Source organism: Ranitomeya variabilis, chromosome 7 (genome assembly GCF_051348905.1).
Source record: "Ranitomeya variabilis isolate aRanVar5 chromosome 7, aRanVar5.hap1, whole genome shotgun sequence".
NCBI classification, from domain to species: Eukaryota; Metazoa; Chordata; class Amphibia; order Anura; family Dendrobatidae; genus Ranitomeya; species Ranitomeya variabilis.
In genome coordinates this window covers 230,795,959-230,812,198 of record NC_135238.1, presented here as the reverse complement: position 1 = coordinate 230,812,198, position 16,240 = coordinate 230,795,959, and the positions used below count along the sequence as shown (strand labels likewise).

Below are 16,240 nucleotides of genomic sequence, written 5' to 3'. Positions count from 1 at the left end.
TGCACGTTCATTGTCTGCTTCCATGTGAATGACTATCCTAACGGAACAAGAGATGCCGTACTGTGTCTGTAGAGGTGAGAGTCCTCAGTAATAGTCCGGTGATTACAGCAGCCTCCGCACTGAATCACGCACACGACGATCTCTGTCTGAACACTACTAGAGTACGATGACAAGTGTAATATAAGAAAGCAGGGTTTTATCGTTTTATAAACCGCTACCAGAGACCTGGCCTTATTAAAAACAAAAATGAGGCCTAGATCAAGAAACAACTATCATTTTTGTAATATCAAAGTAAATACATAATATGCAGATAACATTCACTTTGCAAATTTACCCAAATGCTGCCGGTCAGATTCTACCATACAGTCCATAAATAATGCCGCTATATAGTATCTAGATAATATAGAACGGCCATAACTCCGCTGTATATGTTCCTCACATGTCCAAAAGTATCCACAATACAGCGCTAATATTAGAGGTGTTCACACCACCAGAAAATGTTGTAATATTTGTATCCGGTGTCCAAATAATTCCACCAAACAGTGCTGATATAATGGACAGATCAAAGGGGTTGTCCACTACGTTGTATAATGCCCCCTCCGATGTAAGCCTTGTAAAGAAGTATTATTGTGAATGCCGCGTGTTGTTATCTGTGAGTGGCGCTATCTCTGACCGCTCACTCGGCTTCACGTGATCCCGGCTGTGAGAAGCTTCTTGGAAATCCAGATGAAAGTGAAAGCAATTACGGGACTTTTCTTGCCACTTTTGACCAACCTTATAAAATAAATAAATAATAATTAAAACTTTAACCTGATGGGAAAAAAAAAAAAGCTCTCGTGGTGACTTGACAAAAATCTCGTTCTCAATTAGATCAGATTTAGTAGTTTTACTAAATAAAAAAATACAAACGGGCAAATCTAAGAATAAACTCTTAGACTCTTATCTAAAGTTCTGAAGATAATGAAAAGTTTTCTGGAATATTCCAAGACGTGTGGAGACCAGCACATGAAGATACAGTATCAGTCACCTGCTAGCAAAGGACCTTAGAATCGATAGCTCACCTTAGCTTATGTAAAGGTACCGTCACACTCAGCGACGCTGCAGCGATATAGACAACGAGCCGATCGCTGCAGCGTCGCTGTTTAGGTCGCTGTAGAGACGTCAAACACAGCAGCTCCAGAACGATGCAGGAGCGATCCAGTGACGTAGCGGTGACTCACTTATCGTTCGCACAGGTCGTTAGCTCCATGTAAAACATTGCTGACATCGTTGCTTTTGCTGTCAAACATGACGATACACGCGGACCTGACGACCAAATAAAGTTCTGGACTTCTAGCTCCGACCAGCGATGCCACAGCGAGATCCAGATCGCTGCTGCGTGTCAAACACAACGAGATCGCTATCCAGGACGCTGCAACGTCACGGATCGCTGTCGTTCTCATTGTAAAGTTGTTTAGTGTGAAGGTACCTTAAGTCGCAGAGGATGGCACCATCTATCAATGGGCACCATTTATGTAGAAATGTACACGTTTTAGAAAGTTATGACTAAACAAGTTCAGAACAGAACTAGATGCCTTTATTGAAAAAATATAACATTACAGGTTCGGGGTGCTGGGCTCTGTGATGGGTCGTTCATCAGGAGAACTAGTCTGATTGCCATATGTGAGGTCGGGAAGGAATTTCTCCCCTAATATCGGGCAATTAGCATCTGCCCCATGGGGGTTTTGTCTGGATCAATAGGTTACAATATACAGTAGGTAAAACTGGATGGACTTATTATCTACTTTAAATTATGAAAACGTTATCACGTAAGCCTAATGGTGGTTGCAATAAAAGTAAAGTGTTTTTCTATTTGCCCCCCCTCCCAAAAAAAAAAAAAAAAATGAAGAAACTTTTTTCTAATATATTCCATGTACTGCAAAGTTGTGCAGAATAACAAGTCCTCATACGACTAAGTTGGAAACGAAGAAAAGTAAAGTTATTTTTGATTCTAGCAACCAAAATCCCATGTACATACTTAGAGACCAGGGTGGCAGAAAATATTTGTCTGCAAACCCAAATCAAAAATCAGCTCCAAACAGTATCAGATAACAGCAGGAGGACAAAAAGAGCAAACGGATTATATCTAAAAGATATCATATCATTTTATTATATCATAGAAAAGGTAAAATGTCACAACAATATATAGAACACCAAAAAACAATGCAGACTGTTATGAACCCTTTATCTTTCCAGGGACTGAAGTGTATATGTGGGGTGGGGATAGGTGTGGGTGGGGTTTATAACAGTCTGCATTGTTTTTTGGTGTTCTATATATTGTTGTGTCATTTTACCTTTTCTATGATATAATAAAATGATATGATATCTTTTAGATATAATCAGTTTGCTCTTTTTGTCCTCCTGCTGTTATCTTATTTTTGATTCTGCAGAAATCCTTAACACCATAACCATCTAATGGCGGATCTTATTTCAACTTGAAAAGCGAGCTCTCTTTAAAAAACAAAAGTAAAATGAATTCTACAAAAGCACGATACAACATAAAAAGGCAAAAAAAGTATCTAAGAGTAAATGGGGGTTCTTACTCTTGCTGTTCTAGCCACATTATATGGCAGAAGCATCTGGGGAAGAGCTTTCTAGAAACAAAAACAGAAATTTACTATTAAACAGTAACGTGTCACTCGGCACAAGGGTGCAACACAACCTTGATACAAGGGTTAACCTGGGAGGCTATTCTGCTAAACTGGAAATCTGTGTACTTTGTCATCAAGTAATGAAAAAATGTTTATTGAAAGTGAAAATGATCACGGGGATTTTTTGCTCCCCTTTCTGTACAGAATATAAAGAACACAGTAGCAGATCTTGTACAGAAAGGTGAAAATCACCTGTAGACCGGACGATGTTCTCAAGACTTCTGGGAATTTTTGGAATAACTTATCCGTCTTTGCTAAGTGAAGATGAGAGAAAGCAGGCCACGGAAGCTAAAGAGCGAACAAAACGACTTTTATCTGATGTTTTGAAGAAAAAGGAAAGTCTCCTGGTGGAAGATCTGAAGGTGTTTAGTGACTTGAAGTTAGAAAACCATTATCCATTAATCACCACACATCTGGTTGAGGAGCTGAGCCGGGAACTAGAGAAGGTGACGTTTGCAAAAAATAGATTTTCTAAAGAAGATCTAGAAGCTAATGCGTATGTATACCGCTGCTCTGATGATAGAACCATCTATCTATGTGCACCATTTTGGAAAATGGATCCAGAATCTAAATCCCAACAAAAAACCATTATCCACGAGGTTTCCCACTTCCTTGGTTATGGTCATACAGTCCAGGAGAACAGTGAAAGAGTGAAGACGTCACCACAGTCCATGTTGTGTCCTCTGACTGCTTACTCGGTGGCTTCAGCCCTGACATCATCCATGGACCATCGTGGACCCTTCACAGACGGCTCCTACTCCTGCTGTGGTGAGACCTCCCGGGACACCGTGTGCGATAAATCCTGGGTTTGTTACTATGTCAGGTAGGTGTCACATATTTATGTGTTACGTCTAGTAATTTACTAGTATACTAAAAATTACCAAAAGAATGGAGAGCAAAGCAAAAAGTAAAGCAGAAAAAGTTCTAGTTAGGGTTTCACCTCATATGTACTGCAAATTTTCAGTTTGTTGCTCTTGCCCTTTATACCCTGAGGAAGATTAAGGGGTGCGCTGACACCCCCTGCACTCAGGAGTCGGGTACGTGTTTTGGTAGCATTCCTCTACTTAGGTATATTGGATCTATAAACTATGGCGGGAATATTCCTAGAATGGTGCATCAAAATGTGTTAACTGGGACAATGGTCCTAAAAATTTGTCATGTCTTTTAGGACTCCCGTGTGTCAAAACATAAATTTACGGCAGCTCTGAACTATTCAAAATTTTATATGTTTTCTGACGCGACTATCCCGGTGCTGTGAGCGTCCACTCTCCCTTTTGCTTCTGTCACACTTTTTTTGTATTATGTAATTTAAAAAAAAAAGGCAAAAAGACACAATTTTTAGCCATACATGCCTTCCAACAAATATTTTGTGACTTTTTTATATAATGTTTTTATGAATATTTGTGGCTAAATGTTTGCTACGTGGATGATAATCATGGCTGCTGTAATCTAGCAACTTCCTAGATACAGATACAATAGAAAGAAGGCAGAATAACTTACAGAAGAAGAACATGCAGGTTCTCTGCACGGCAAGTTTTGATGTTTAACATTAGACCTAACTAGATAATTTAAATTATATATATTTTTTATTTTATTTATCAGGTCGATGTGCAAAGTTGAACGACTGTGGAAACAAATATTGCTGGTACAGAGACATTCCGATGGTGATGAGACCGATACTAACTCTGATGATACAGATGTGTCTGATGACGAGTCAGATACTTGTAGTGTAAGGACAGACACTTCTTGTGAAGATGCAGATACCTCTGATGACGAGATTCACACTTCTGGGGAGCAGACAGATCCTGTTGTACAGCGTGAAAAGAGATGGATGACTCTGATGAAAAGACAGAACAGTTTGTTAATGAAGCAGAAAAATCTGATGAAGAAACAAATCAATCTAATGAAGAAACAGCAAAATCTGATGAAGATGCAGAATAATGTTCTGAAGACAAAGGCGAATAGTGTGAAGACTCTGGAGGATCAGTTCCAGACAAAGGCCGATTTGGTGACAACAAAAGATGAAATAAGGAAGACACTGGCTGATATGTTGGAGACGGAAGCAGATATGTTGACGACACTGGTTTATATGGTGATGACAATGGCCGATACTGTGAAGCTTGATTCCAATTTAGTAAAGATAAAGGCCGAAATGGTGAAGATTATGGTCGATACAGTGAAGATAAAGGCCCGTACAGTGAAGAGAAAGGCCGATATGGTGAAGAGAGAGGCCGATATGGTGAAGAGAAAGGTCGATATGTTGAAGACACAAGCTGATACTTTAAAGATAAACCCAAGTACTGTGAAGACTGTGAGTGATATCAGTAGGATAAAGATGTTGAAGTTACAAGATAAAATAGAATTGTTCTAAAATTATAGATTTTAATAAATCTTATTAAAAATCATGTATTAACGTACAAAAGATCTGGTAGTAATGCACATCGATGAGGTTAATGTTAATGTATAATCCTATAAATGTATATCCTATATAACATGTAATCCTAATGAATACCCTATCCTCATGAAGATGGATATAATAGGAAAAACAATAAAGTGACAAAAAGAAAGTCGGAGCCAGAATAATAGAAATCATTAATGTGACACCACCAATGGTACAATTTTGCTAACAATCCATATCGAAAACACGATCAGTAGTTCATCAATATGAAGCTAATAACACAGGCACTATACTGCATATTACAGTCCAGACTTGAGACCAAGAGCAAAACATTGGTCCAAAATAACAAAACACGAGTATTAGATTACCAATGTGTTTTCCCTTTCCATACGTCAGATCCTCGGACCCCAAATATAATATAAATAGAGTAAGCGACTCGTGACCCAGTTGTGCATGGATAATATATGTGGTCAGTTTGATGGTAGATGCTCCGTTAATAGAAGTTGGTTACGGCGGTAACAGAATGATGATTATTCAATGAACGATGTACTGACTGTTTTCGATACAGATTGTTAGCGTCGTTGTGGTGTTACATTAACGGTTTCTATTATTGTGGCTCCGACGTTCTTCTAGACCCTATTATGTTTGATACACATAATTAGGATTTTATAGGAACACTTTACTAGCAGATCAATTGTTTGAGCTCTATGGTTAGAACTTAGCATTTAATAATATTATAACTCATGTTTCAGATTATTTCTCTCTGAGGTTTCCTGGTCTTGATCAGAATCCTCTCCCGTGATTCCTCTGTTGCCGCTTCTCTCTGTTTATGCATCGTGGTGTCCCATCCGCTTTCCATCTTAGCTGGGTGAATCATTAGGATTATGATTTGACAAATATTTATAGGAGCTGTTCTCCTTTTACTAAATTTGGCGCATTTTGGTCTTATACTCATCAGATATTGGACTGTATGCCAGCTTTGGATGTCCAGGGGTTCGTTCGCTTCTAGGCGTTCACACGAGCCACAATTTGAACTAAAAATAAAACAATATTAAGATCCATCAAAAACAAAGACCCTCCATGTTAATGTCCTCCAAAAAAAATCTACAAAGGTGCTAACAAGTGCTGTTATTTTATTTTGTAAATTAAATAAATTATGAATATTTATCCGAGACTTTGTCTTTTTCTTTAATAAAGCACCAAAGAAATGGGGTTTACACACAGCCGTATCTCAATTAAAATAATTTTTTTAAAGAACATCATAAAAAATATATATTTATAAAAACCGTAAGACAAATACCACAGGTATAAGAAAGATTTGGGTGGGTACACCCGGGGGTATTGATGATACAGATAGTGTTGTACAGGGCAAAATATATACATAGGTTATCTGTTACATGTATATCTCATTATGCACACGTAATGTTACCTACTAGCTATCATACAGTAAGAAAGAAACAAATCCTCAATACATCAGGAAGTCAATGGTGAAAAAAATAACGCAGTAAAAGACACCATAACACAAGTAAACCCCTATTCTAATAGGCAAAGTTGTAATAAGAAGGTAAAGTATGTAAAGGTGCGTGGTATATAAGGCAAGATAAAGGAGCCTCCTGTATTAAACCGAATTAATAATGGCAAAATAAGATATACAGGTCCTTCTCAAAAAATTAGCATATAGTGTTAAATTTCATTATTTACCATAATGTAATGATTACAATTAAACTTTCATATATTATAGATTCATTATCCACCAACTGAAATTTGTCAGGTCTTTTATTGTTTTAATACTGATGATTTTGGCCTACAACTCCTGATAACCCAAAAAACCTGTCTCAATAAATTAGCATATCAAGAAAAGGTTCTCTAAACGACCTATTACCCTAATCTTCTGAATCAACTAATTAACTCTAAACACATGCAAAAGATACCTGAGGCTTTTAAAAACTCCCTGCCTGGTTCATTACTCAAAACCCCCATCATGGGTAAGACTAGCGACCTGACAGATGTCAAGAAGGCCATCATTGACACCCTCAAGCAAGAGGGTAAGACCCAGAAAGAAATTTCTCAACAAATAGGCTGTTCCCAGAGTGCTGTATCAAGGCACCTCAATGGTAAGTCTGTTGGAAGGAAACAATGTGGCAGAAAACGCTGTACAACGAGAAGAGGTGACCGGACCCTGAGGAAGATTGTGGAGAAGGACCGATTCCAGACCTTGGGGAACCTGAGGAAGCAGTGGACTGAGTCTGGTGTGGAAACATCCAGAGCCACCGTGCACAGGCGTGTGCAGGAAATGGGCTACAGGTGCCGCATTCCCCAGGTAAAGCCACTTTTGAACCATAAACAGCGGCAGAAGTGCCTGACCTGGGCTACAGAGAAGCAGCACTGGACTGTTGCTAAGTGGTCCCAAGTACTTTTTTCTGATGAAAGCAAATTTTGCATGTCATTCGGAAATAAAGGTGCCAGAGTCTGGAGGAAGACTGGGGAGAAGGAAATGCCAAAATGCCTGAAGTCCAGTGTCAAGTACCCACAGTCAGTGGTGTGGGGTGCCATGTCAGCTGCTGGTGTTGGTCCACTGTGTTTCATCAAGGGCAGGGTCAATGCAGCTAGCTATCCGGAGATTTTGGAGCACTTCATGCTTCCTGGCACCTGCTCACAGTGCCAAAACCACTGGTAAATGGTTTACTGACCATGGTATTACTGTGCTCAATTGGCCTGCCAACTCTCCTGACCTGAACCCCATAGAGAATCTGTGGGATATTGTGAAGAGAAAGTTGAGAGACGCAAGACCCAACACTCTGGATGAGCTTAAGGCCGCTATTGAAGCATCCTGGGCCTCCATAACATCTCAGCAGTGTCACAGGCTGATTGCCTCCATGCCACGCCGCATTGAAGCAGTCATTTCTGCCAAAGGATTCCCGACCAAGTATTGAGTGCATAACTGAACATTATTATTTGATGGTTTTTTTGTTTGTTATTAAAAAACACTTTTATTTGATTGGACGGGTGAAATATGCTAATTTATTGAGACAGGTTTTTTGGGTTATCAGGAGTTGTATGCCAAAATCATCAGTATTAAAACAATAAAAGACCTGACAAATTATAGTTGGTGGATAATGAATCTATAATATATGAAAGTTTAATTGTAATCATTACATTATGGTAAATAATGAAATTTAACACTATATGCTAATTTTTTGAGAAGGACCTGTACATGTAACACCCCAGGTAACCGGTTGTTACAGTGGCATTGCTTTCCTCACGGGGAGAGTGATGTCACGCTTGGAAGCAGGGAAAGATCCATTTGACAGGTAATCAGCACATGCAACACCATTCTAACTCCAGGCCAGAAGGGGGAGCTCTACACCCGACTTCAGGGGAGCTGCTCTCTCTGGTCAGGAGGAGGAGTCAGTTGTTAGGCAGTTAGGAAGAGTGAGTAGTTTGTGCCAGAGAGCAGTCTGAGGCAGAAGGACGAGTGAGGGGCCTTGTAGCCTGAAATGCTGCCGCTCCTAGATTTCGAGATACAGAAGGAAGAACAGCTTGTAGCGAACGTGCAGGAGAGCGAAGCACAGGACAGTGACAACAAGGGAGAATAGCAGCGACTGGGCTACCTCCCTGACAGCGCAGATACCGGTAACCGGGAGACCGAGGTTGTGTCATACTCTAGGAGGCACAGCTAGACTACATGTAACTTGTCCGCCCTAACACCCTGGAGACACAGTGACACATAGAGCCCGTGTCGTGATAGAGACCCTGTAAAAAGGGTCGAGTCACCTGTCATATGGGTTTGTGTCTTACCTAAAGGGTGACAGAGAGAACATGAGGACCTTGCCAGAAGCCTTAGGCAGTAAGGGACAACAACACCACTGCGCTAAAAGGAAGGCTTTTAACTCCACCTGGTTAAAGGGGACTCTGAACTTGCTTCCAAGCCAGCTGGACCCTGCCTGTACCTGTGATCTGGTGCCCTGGACTGGGGCTGCCTGCTACCATCAGTAAACCAGGTAAAGAGACTGCAAACCTGTGTGCTCCATTCTTTATCGCACCACTCACCATATTCATCTACACTGGGGACCCAGCTTCACATGTGGGAAGCTACACCATCCCAGCTGCCATAACATCACCTCAGTGGACCCCTTAAAGCAGCGTTGGTCATCCCTGACCGAATACCACAGGTGGCGTCACAAATTCTTATCTCACAAATCCCTTAAAAGACTTTTCCCTTAACATGGGTGTCCAGGGCCACGGACCGGGTCACCGCTGCCATGACATATCCCTTTAAGTACCGGACCCGGTACCGACTATCCCACGGCCCTGGCGGGCGTTCCATACATATATGTCCAATGTGATGGTATAGTAGAGGTACCTATATAATACACCAAAGGTACAAAAAGGTATAGTTACATGAGGAAGAAAACCCAGGGGACCCACCAAACCCTATGCACGTTTCGCTTGGAAATGCTTCATCCAAGTAAAATGCCCATCGGGTATGGTGAATCCCCAGGGTTTTCACGTGGCTCTGGGAAAGTGAAAACGGTGATTAGTATCCCTGCTCTGGAAACTGATGGCAGAGTGCCGGGAATTGTGATTATGCACCATATATGGGGGAAAACTACTGTTTGGGTGCACAGGAGGGCTTGGAAGGGAAGGGGTGCCACTTGACTTTTTGAATGCAAAATTTGTTGAAATAATTAGTGGATGCCATGTCATGTTTGGAGAGCCCCTAATGTGCCTAAGCAGTGGAAACACCCACACGTGACACCATTTTGGAAACTAGGCTCCTTAGGGAACTTACCTAGATGTGTGGTGAACACCTTGAACCCCCAGGTGCTTCACAGAAATTTACAACATTGAGCCGTAAAAATAATAATAAAAAAAAAAAAAAATTTCCCCACAAAAATGTTTTTAAGCCCCAAATTTTGTATTTTCGTAAAGTTAACATGAGAAATTGCACCATACAATTTGTTGTTCAATGTCGCCTGAGTACGCTAATACCCCATATGGGGGGGGGTAAAATACTGTTTAGGCTCATGGCAGGGCTCACAAAAGGAGGAGTGATGTTTTGGAACGCAGACTTTGATGGAATGGTCTGCTGGTGTCATGCCTCATTTTGAGAGCCCCTGATACCCCCACAAGTGACACTATTTTGAAAGCTAGACCCCTCAAGGAATGTATTCAAATGTGTGGTGAGCACCTTAAACCCCCAGCTGCTTCACAGACGTTTATAACGTAGAGCAGTGAAAATATTTTTTTTTAAAAATCACATTTTTCCCCACATAAATGTTATTTTAGCTCCAGTTTTTATATTTTTCACAAGGATAGCAGGAGAGAATGGACTCCAAACTTTGTTGTGCAATTATTCCTGAGGACGCCAATATCTTATATGTGGTCGAAAACTACTTTTGAGACACAGTACAAAGCTCAGAAGGGAAGCGCCATATTGGAGTTCACATTTATCTGGACTGGTTTGGACATGTCACATTGGCAGAGCCCCTGAGGTGCCAAAACGGTAGAACCCCCCATGAGAGACCCCATTTTACAAACCACACCTCTCAATTAATTCACCTAGGGGTGCAGTGATCATATTGACACCACAGATGGGTCACAGAATTTGATACAATTGAGCAATGAAGACAAAATTATTATATTTTTACCACCAAAATTTAGTTTTAGCCCCAGATTTTAACATTTTCACACTGGGAAAAAAAAGTTGTCCCTTAATTTCCACTGAATGTAGCTGTGGTTATTTTTTTAAATTTCATAATATTAATTTATTTATGGGTACATATATACAGATGAAACGAGAAGTTTCCTTACACTATATATAAAGACACATCTGCAGGTTTTTCTCAATATCTGACATGAAATCAGAATAAACCTTTTTCCATTTTTGGTTAATTAGGATTACCATAATTATTAATATTTGCCAAATGCCAGAATGATGAGAGAGAGAATGTTATAAGGCATTTTTCTTACTGCAAAGTCTAAAGTTTCCATCCATTTCATTAGTATTTTGCCACCATTGCCCCTAAACTGAATTACTTGGGTTAGACGTTTGGGATCTCCTTCCACAAGCTTCTAACAATAGTTGGTCGGAATTTACTGCAGGGTATTTGATCGTTGTTTTTATCCTAGGTTTTGTCTGTTAATTTCCACCATATTCCATTATAAGCGATAGACTTAAAATTAAACAATTGAAGAATGGATATCACTCATGACATCTCATCTATAGTGGGTGTCCCACCAGAGTTTGGAGGGGGTGGTATGGTAAAGGGGTAAAATCCAAATGTTTCTGAGTGGGGGTTTCTGGTTACAGTTGTGCTACAATCTTTATTTGTAAACAGAATGAAAATTAAGGGACTTTTTGTGCCACTTCCATGACTAAGAATATGAAGAAACTGCGTAAGGCTTTTTGCCCGGAAAAAAACAAACAAAGAAACTTTAGTGACTAGAGCAAAGTCCGGGCAGTTGCCCAGTGAGATCAGATATAGAATCTAAAAGAAAAATATATACTAACCAATCAATGTAAAAATAAACTCTTCAACTCTTATCCAAAGTTCTGACGATAAAGGAAAGTTTTGTGGAAGATTCCAAGTGGTATTTAGACCAGAACATGAATATACGGCCTCCATTACTCACTTTATATCTGGTGATGGCGCTGATTCAGGGACCAAAGAAAGTGATGCTTGCGCCCTTAGTAATGATGCCAACACCGTGACTTCTAAGGATAGCGCCATCTATTAATGTACAACATTTCTGGAAATCTAGAAAAATAATCTGAAGCTAATACCCGCAGGATGCCGGTCATATTTCACATAAACAATAATACGATTGCTATTATTTTATATTCATCTTGACTTTGTAAAAAACAACAAATTACATGAACCACAGAATGGTGCCATTAAATAACTTGCAAATAACGTCCTCGTACGGCTGTATCGCTAGAGAAGTAAAGTTAAGGCTCTTAGTGATGGTGATCTGGATTTCAGCTCAGTCGTCTGATGATGGATTTAATTTCGCCTTGGAGAACTGCCTCTCCTGTATTAAATAATAGTTACAAGAATAAGTAAGTTCGACTAAATTAAAAAAAAAAATGTATAAAAACAATATAAAAGGCTAAAATAAGTTTTAAAGTAAATTGGTTTTTTTTTTTTAATTCTTGCTGATAGGTAGTGTAAGCATTGGGGTAGAACTTTTGGTAGGAAAGAAAAACACAAATTCTCCATTAAGATGCAGTAAAGGAAAGTTAGTCTTACATGTGTAGATATATGGAAGGGTAACAATAAAGGCTCACTAAGAAAAAAAACCTTTTAAAATATAACTTTTACCAAGTTTTGTTAAAAATTTAAATTTTATACCCACATCAAGGTGAAAGTGCGATGTGCAAAAAAAAAAATAAAGATAAATATAATAGTTGTAGGTAACTAATATAACCAGAAGGTAGGCTAGTATAATGTATGAAAATGTAGCCCAATGACCTTCTGTCAATTGCAGTAGTATACTAAATTCTCATTGCTGGAGATGTTGGGTATCGCCATAATCTGACCACAAGAGTTTTATGTTAAATGTAATGTGAAAGGCGACCATTGGTCCTACAACATAACTCCTCATCGATGGACGTCGTATAACCCAGAAATGCAACTTAGTGCTACCTACATCAATGGTATATCCTACTGTGCCAGTGTCTACAGTAACTGTGCTAACGTAGATAATCAATCATACTCAGCCGAAGTGGAGAAACGGGGGAACTGACCCTATATACTACCCCTACTGTTCACTTACCTACAGTATATGCGGAGGTTGGCGCCCTAAGATGGTGAGAAGTGGCGCCCCTGCTTATGCATCCGCTGTCCCTGTGCTCCTGTACCAGCCCCTAACCAGACGTAAAGGATGAAACAGAGGGCCAGTTGGCCTATATATGTTGCTGGTAATACTCTCTGTCATAGGCACGATATGTAGTGGGGAAGATAAAAACCCCAGAGCACAAACAGGAGACTAGATGTCACCATGCATAACAGCAGTAAACATTTATGTCATGATCATTTGGCCTGACCAAAGGATTAACCTTCCGAAAAATATGAGTGCTTATCTGTATAGACATGGTGCTCCAGATACACCAGTAAATGCCAAAGTCAATCTCGACTCGTTTCCCCCATAACTGGGTTCATCAGGAGATACCGATGCACTAACGTATGGCCGAGGATCGATGTCCTATGGATGAAGAAAGTTACACATTTCACTATGGAATGAGAAGTTTGCACCTAGCGCCACCCTTGCCCGTACAGGGGTTAACTTGCCTGGCTATTCTGCAGAACAGATAACAAATCTGTGTTATATCAGCACGTAATAAAGTAGTTGTAGTGAAAGTGAAAACAGCTCAGGGACGTTCTGCCCCAATATCTGCACAGAATATAAAGACGCCAGAAGGATTTGTACAGAAAGGTAACGACACCTGTATAGAGAACAATGCTCTCGAGACTTCTGAGGCACTTTGGAATTGAGGATGAAAAAAGTAAGGCCACGAAAGCCAAAGAAGGGACCATGAATAATCCATGTTTGTTGAGTGAAGATGAGAGAAAGCAGGCCACGGAAGCTAAAGAGCGAACCCAACGACTTTTATCTGATGCTCTGAAGAAAAAGGAAAGTCTCCTGGTGGAAGATCCCAAGGTGTTTGGAGACCTAAATTTGGAGAAGCTTTATCCATTCCTCACCACAGATCTGGTGGAGGAGCTGATCCGAGAACTAGAGAAAGTGACATTTGCAAAAAATAAAGATCCTAAGCAAGATATTGGAACTATTGCGTATGTATACCGCGGCTCTGAAGATAGGACTATCTACCTATGTGAACTATTTTGGAAAATGGATCCAAAATTTAAATCCCGACAAGACACAATCACCCACGAGGTTTGCCACATTCTTGGTTATGGTCATACAGTCCAGGAGAACAGTGAGGGAGTGCAGAAGTCTCCACAGTCCATGTTGTGTCCTCAGACCACTTACTCGGTGGCTTCAGCCCTGACATCGGACATGGATCATCCTGGAACCTTCACAGACGGCTCCTACTCCTGCTGTGGTGAGACCTCCCGGGACACCGTGTGCGAGAAATCCTGGATCTGTAACCACATCAGGTAGGTGTCACATATTTATGTATTTCTGGACAGTATATAGAATGTCTAGTGATTTACTGATCTACTGCAAATTTCCATAAAAAGGAGAGAGCGGAGCAAGTAGGAAACGTCTACAGGCTGATGAGTAGTTTTTCCCTCATATGGGGCAAAGTTTCAGTTTACTACCATCCTTCTGTATCTAAACACCCTGACCAGGTGGTGTGCTGACACCCAGAACCCCGGAGTATATGCCTCTACCTATGTACGTTGGGTATATAAGCTATGGGAGGGAATGTATAGAATGTATAATAAATGTGGCATAACTATTGGCTGTCTGTGCACCAGAAAATTAAATCTAAAGCAGCTCTTGATTTTACACACTTTCTCATGTAAGTTATTCCTTTACGCTTGGAGGGACCAAGCTCCATTTTGTTAAAACCTCATTTTTATTTATTTCTTTTTGCAAAAGTAACACAAAGGGCAAAACATTTCAATTTTTGACCATACATGAATTGTGGCAAATTTTGGAACCTGTTTATGATAAATAATAAATATCCCTCTTTGTGTTTCTACGAGTGACTCTGAGACTAAATAGAAGCTCCGTAGCTGATAAACGCGGCTGCTGAAATTTACTTACTCCCTAGATTCAGATACAAAAGTAAAAGGTCAGGAGAAAAACTAGGTCTCAAGTAAAGGCAAATTATCAGGAGAGTAAGTTTGGATTTGTAACCTTACATCTAACTAATTTGATAATTTAATTATTTTTTTATTTTTATGTATCAGGTTGGTGAAGTTGATGCACAAAGTAGAACGTCTGTGGAAACAAATATTTCTGGTGCCGAGATGTCCTGCTGGTGACGAGACCGATACTACCAGTGATGATACAGAAGAGTTGGGGGCAGATACTTGTAGCATAACGATACTTGAAGATCTGGATATATCTGACGATGAGATAGATGCGTCTGAGGAGCGGACAGATATTGTTTTGCAGATGGTAAAGAGATGGACGACACTGGTGAAAACTCTGTTCGGTCTGTTGAAGACACAAACCAATTTGTTAGAGAAGCAGAAAGATCTGATGAAACAAATCAATCTACTGAAGACGCAGAGAAATCTATTGAAGAAGCAGATAAATCTGTTATTGGCACAGATTAATGTTTTGAAGGAAAAGAACAATATGGAGAAGATGACACTGGCCGATGTGTTGGAGACACTGGGCGAGAAGTGGGAGACACTGGCCAATATGTTGGAGACACTGGACAATGTGGCAAAAACAAAGGCGGATGTGGTGAAGACCCTGAGCGATATGCTGGTTGATGTGTTGGAGACACAGTAAATGCGGAAATGTAGGCTGTTATGGTACTTGACGAGGTTTTGGACCTATGCTATGCTATGGGACAGAGAATTGAAATAATGGCCCCACATGCAGAGACAAAATCTACTAGGGGCAGCACGGTGGCTCAGTGGTTAGCACTGCAGCTCTGGAGTCCTGGGTTCAAGTCCCACCAAGGACAACATCTGCAAAGAGTTTGTATGTTCTCTCCGTGTTTGCGTGGGTTTCCTCCGGGTTCTCCGGTTTCCTCCCACATTCCAAAGACATACCAATAGAGAATATAGATTGTGAGCCCCATCGGGGACAGTGATGATAATGTGTGTAAACTGTAAAGCGCTGCTGAATAAGTTAGCACTATATAAAAATAAAGATTATTATTATAAAGATTATTACTAGAATCTGTGACTTAAAAGAATTTACTTTTAAAGGGTTAAGTGTCCTGTTGCTGCATAAAAAAAAGAGGTTAAAACACTATCATGAATTTACTGCTACATGTTCTGTACATGACTGATGTCATAATCAGATCAGGGATACGACAATCAATGACCTTTATGACTATTTACATATAGTAATTATTAGCATTTGCAGCCTGGAAACCAACAAGTTGTTTTGATTGACAAAAAATGCTGACACTTGTAGTTATTATTTTAGTTTATCAACCAAACATTACAATTGTTCTTCTCCGTTTTTGTATTTTTCCTTATAAAATAATTAA

At 40.0% G+C, this 16,240-nt stretch overlaps 1 protein-coding gene across 1 annotated transcript; it reads left to right on the top strand.

The window, feature by feature from the left end:
• The first annotated feature begins 13,501 nt into the window (after positions 1 to 13,501).
• Positions 13,502 to 15,906, top strand: LOC143786033 (uncharacterized). The gene is made up of 2 exons (XM_077275209.1): positions 13,502 to 14,213; positions 14,976 to 15,906. The coding sequence occupies exons 1-2, from the start codon at positions 13,552 to 13,554 to the stop codon at positions 15,526 to 15,528; spliced, it is 1,215 nt and encodes a 404-aa protein (XP_077131324.1). The 5' UTR covers positions 13,502 to 13,551; the 3' UTR covers positions 15,529 to 15,906.
• Positions 15,907 to 16,240: the final 334 nt, after the last annotated feature.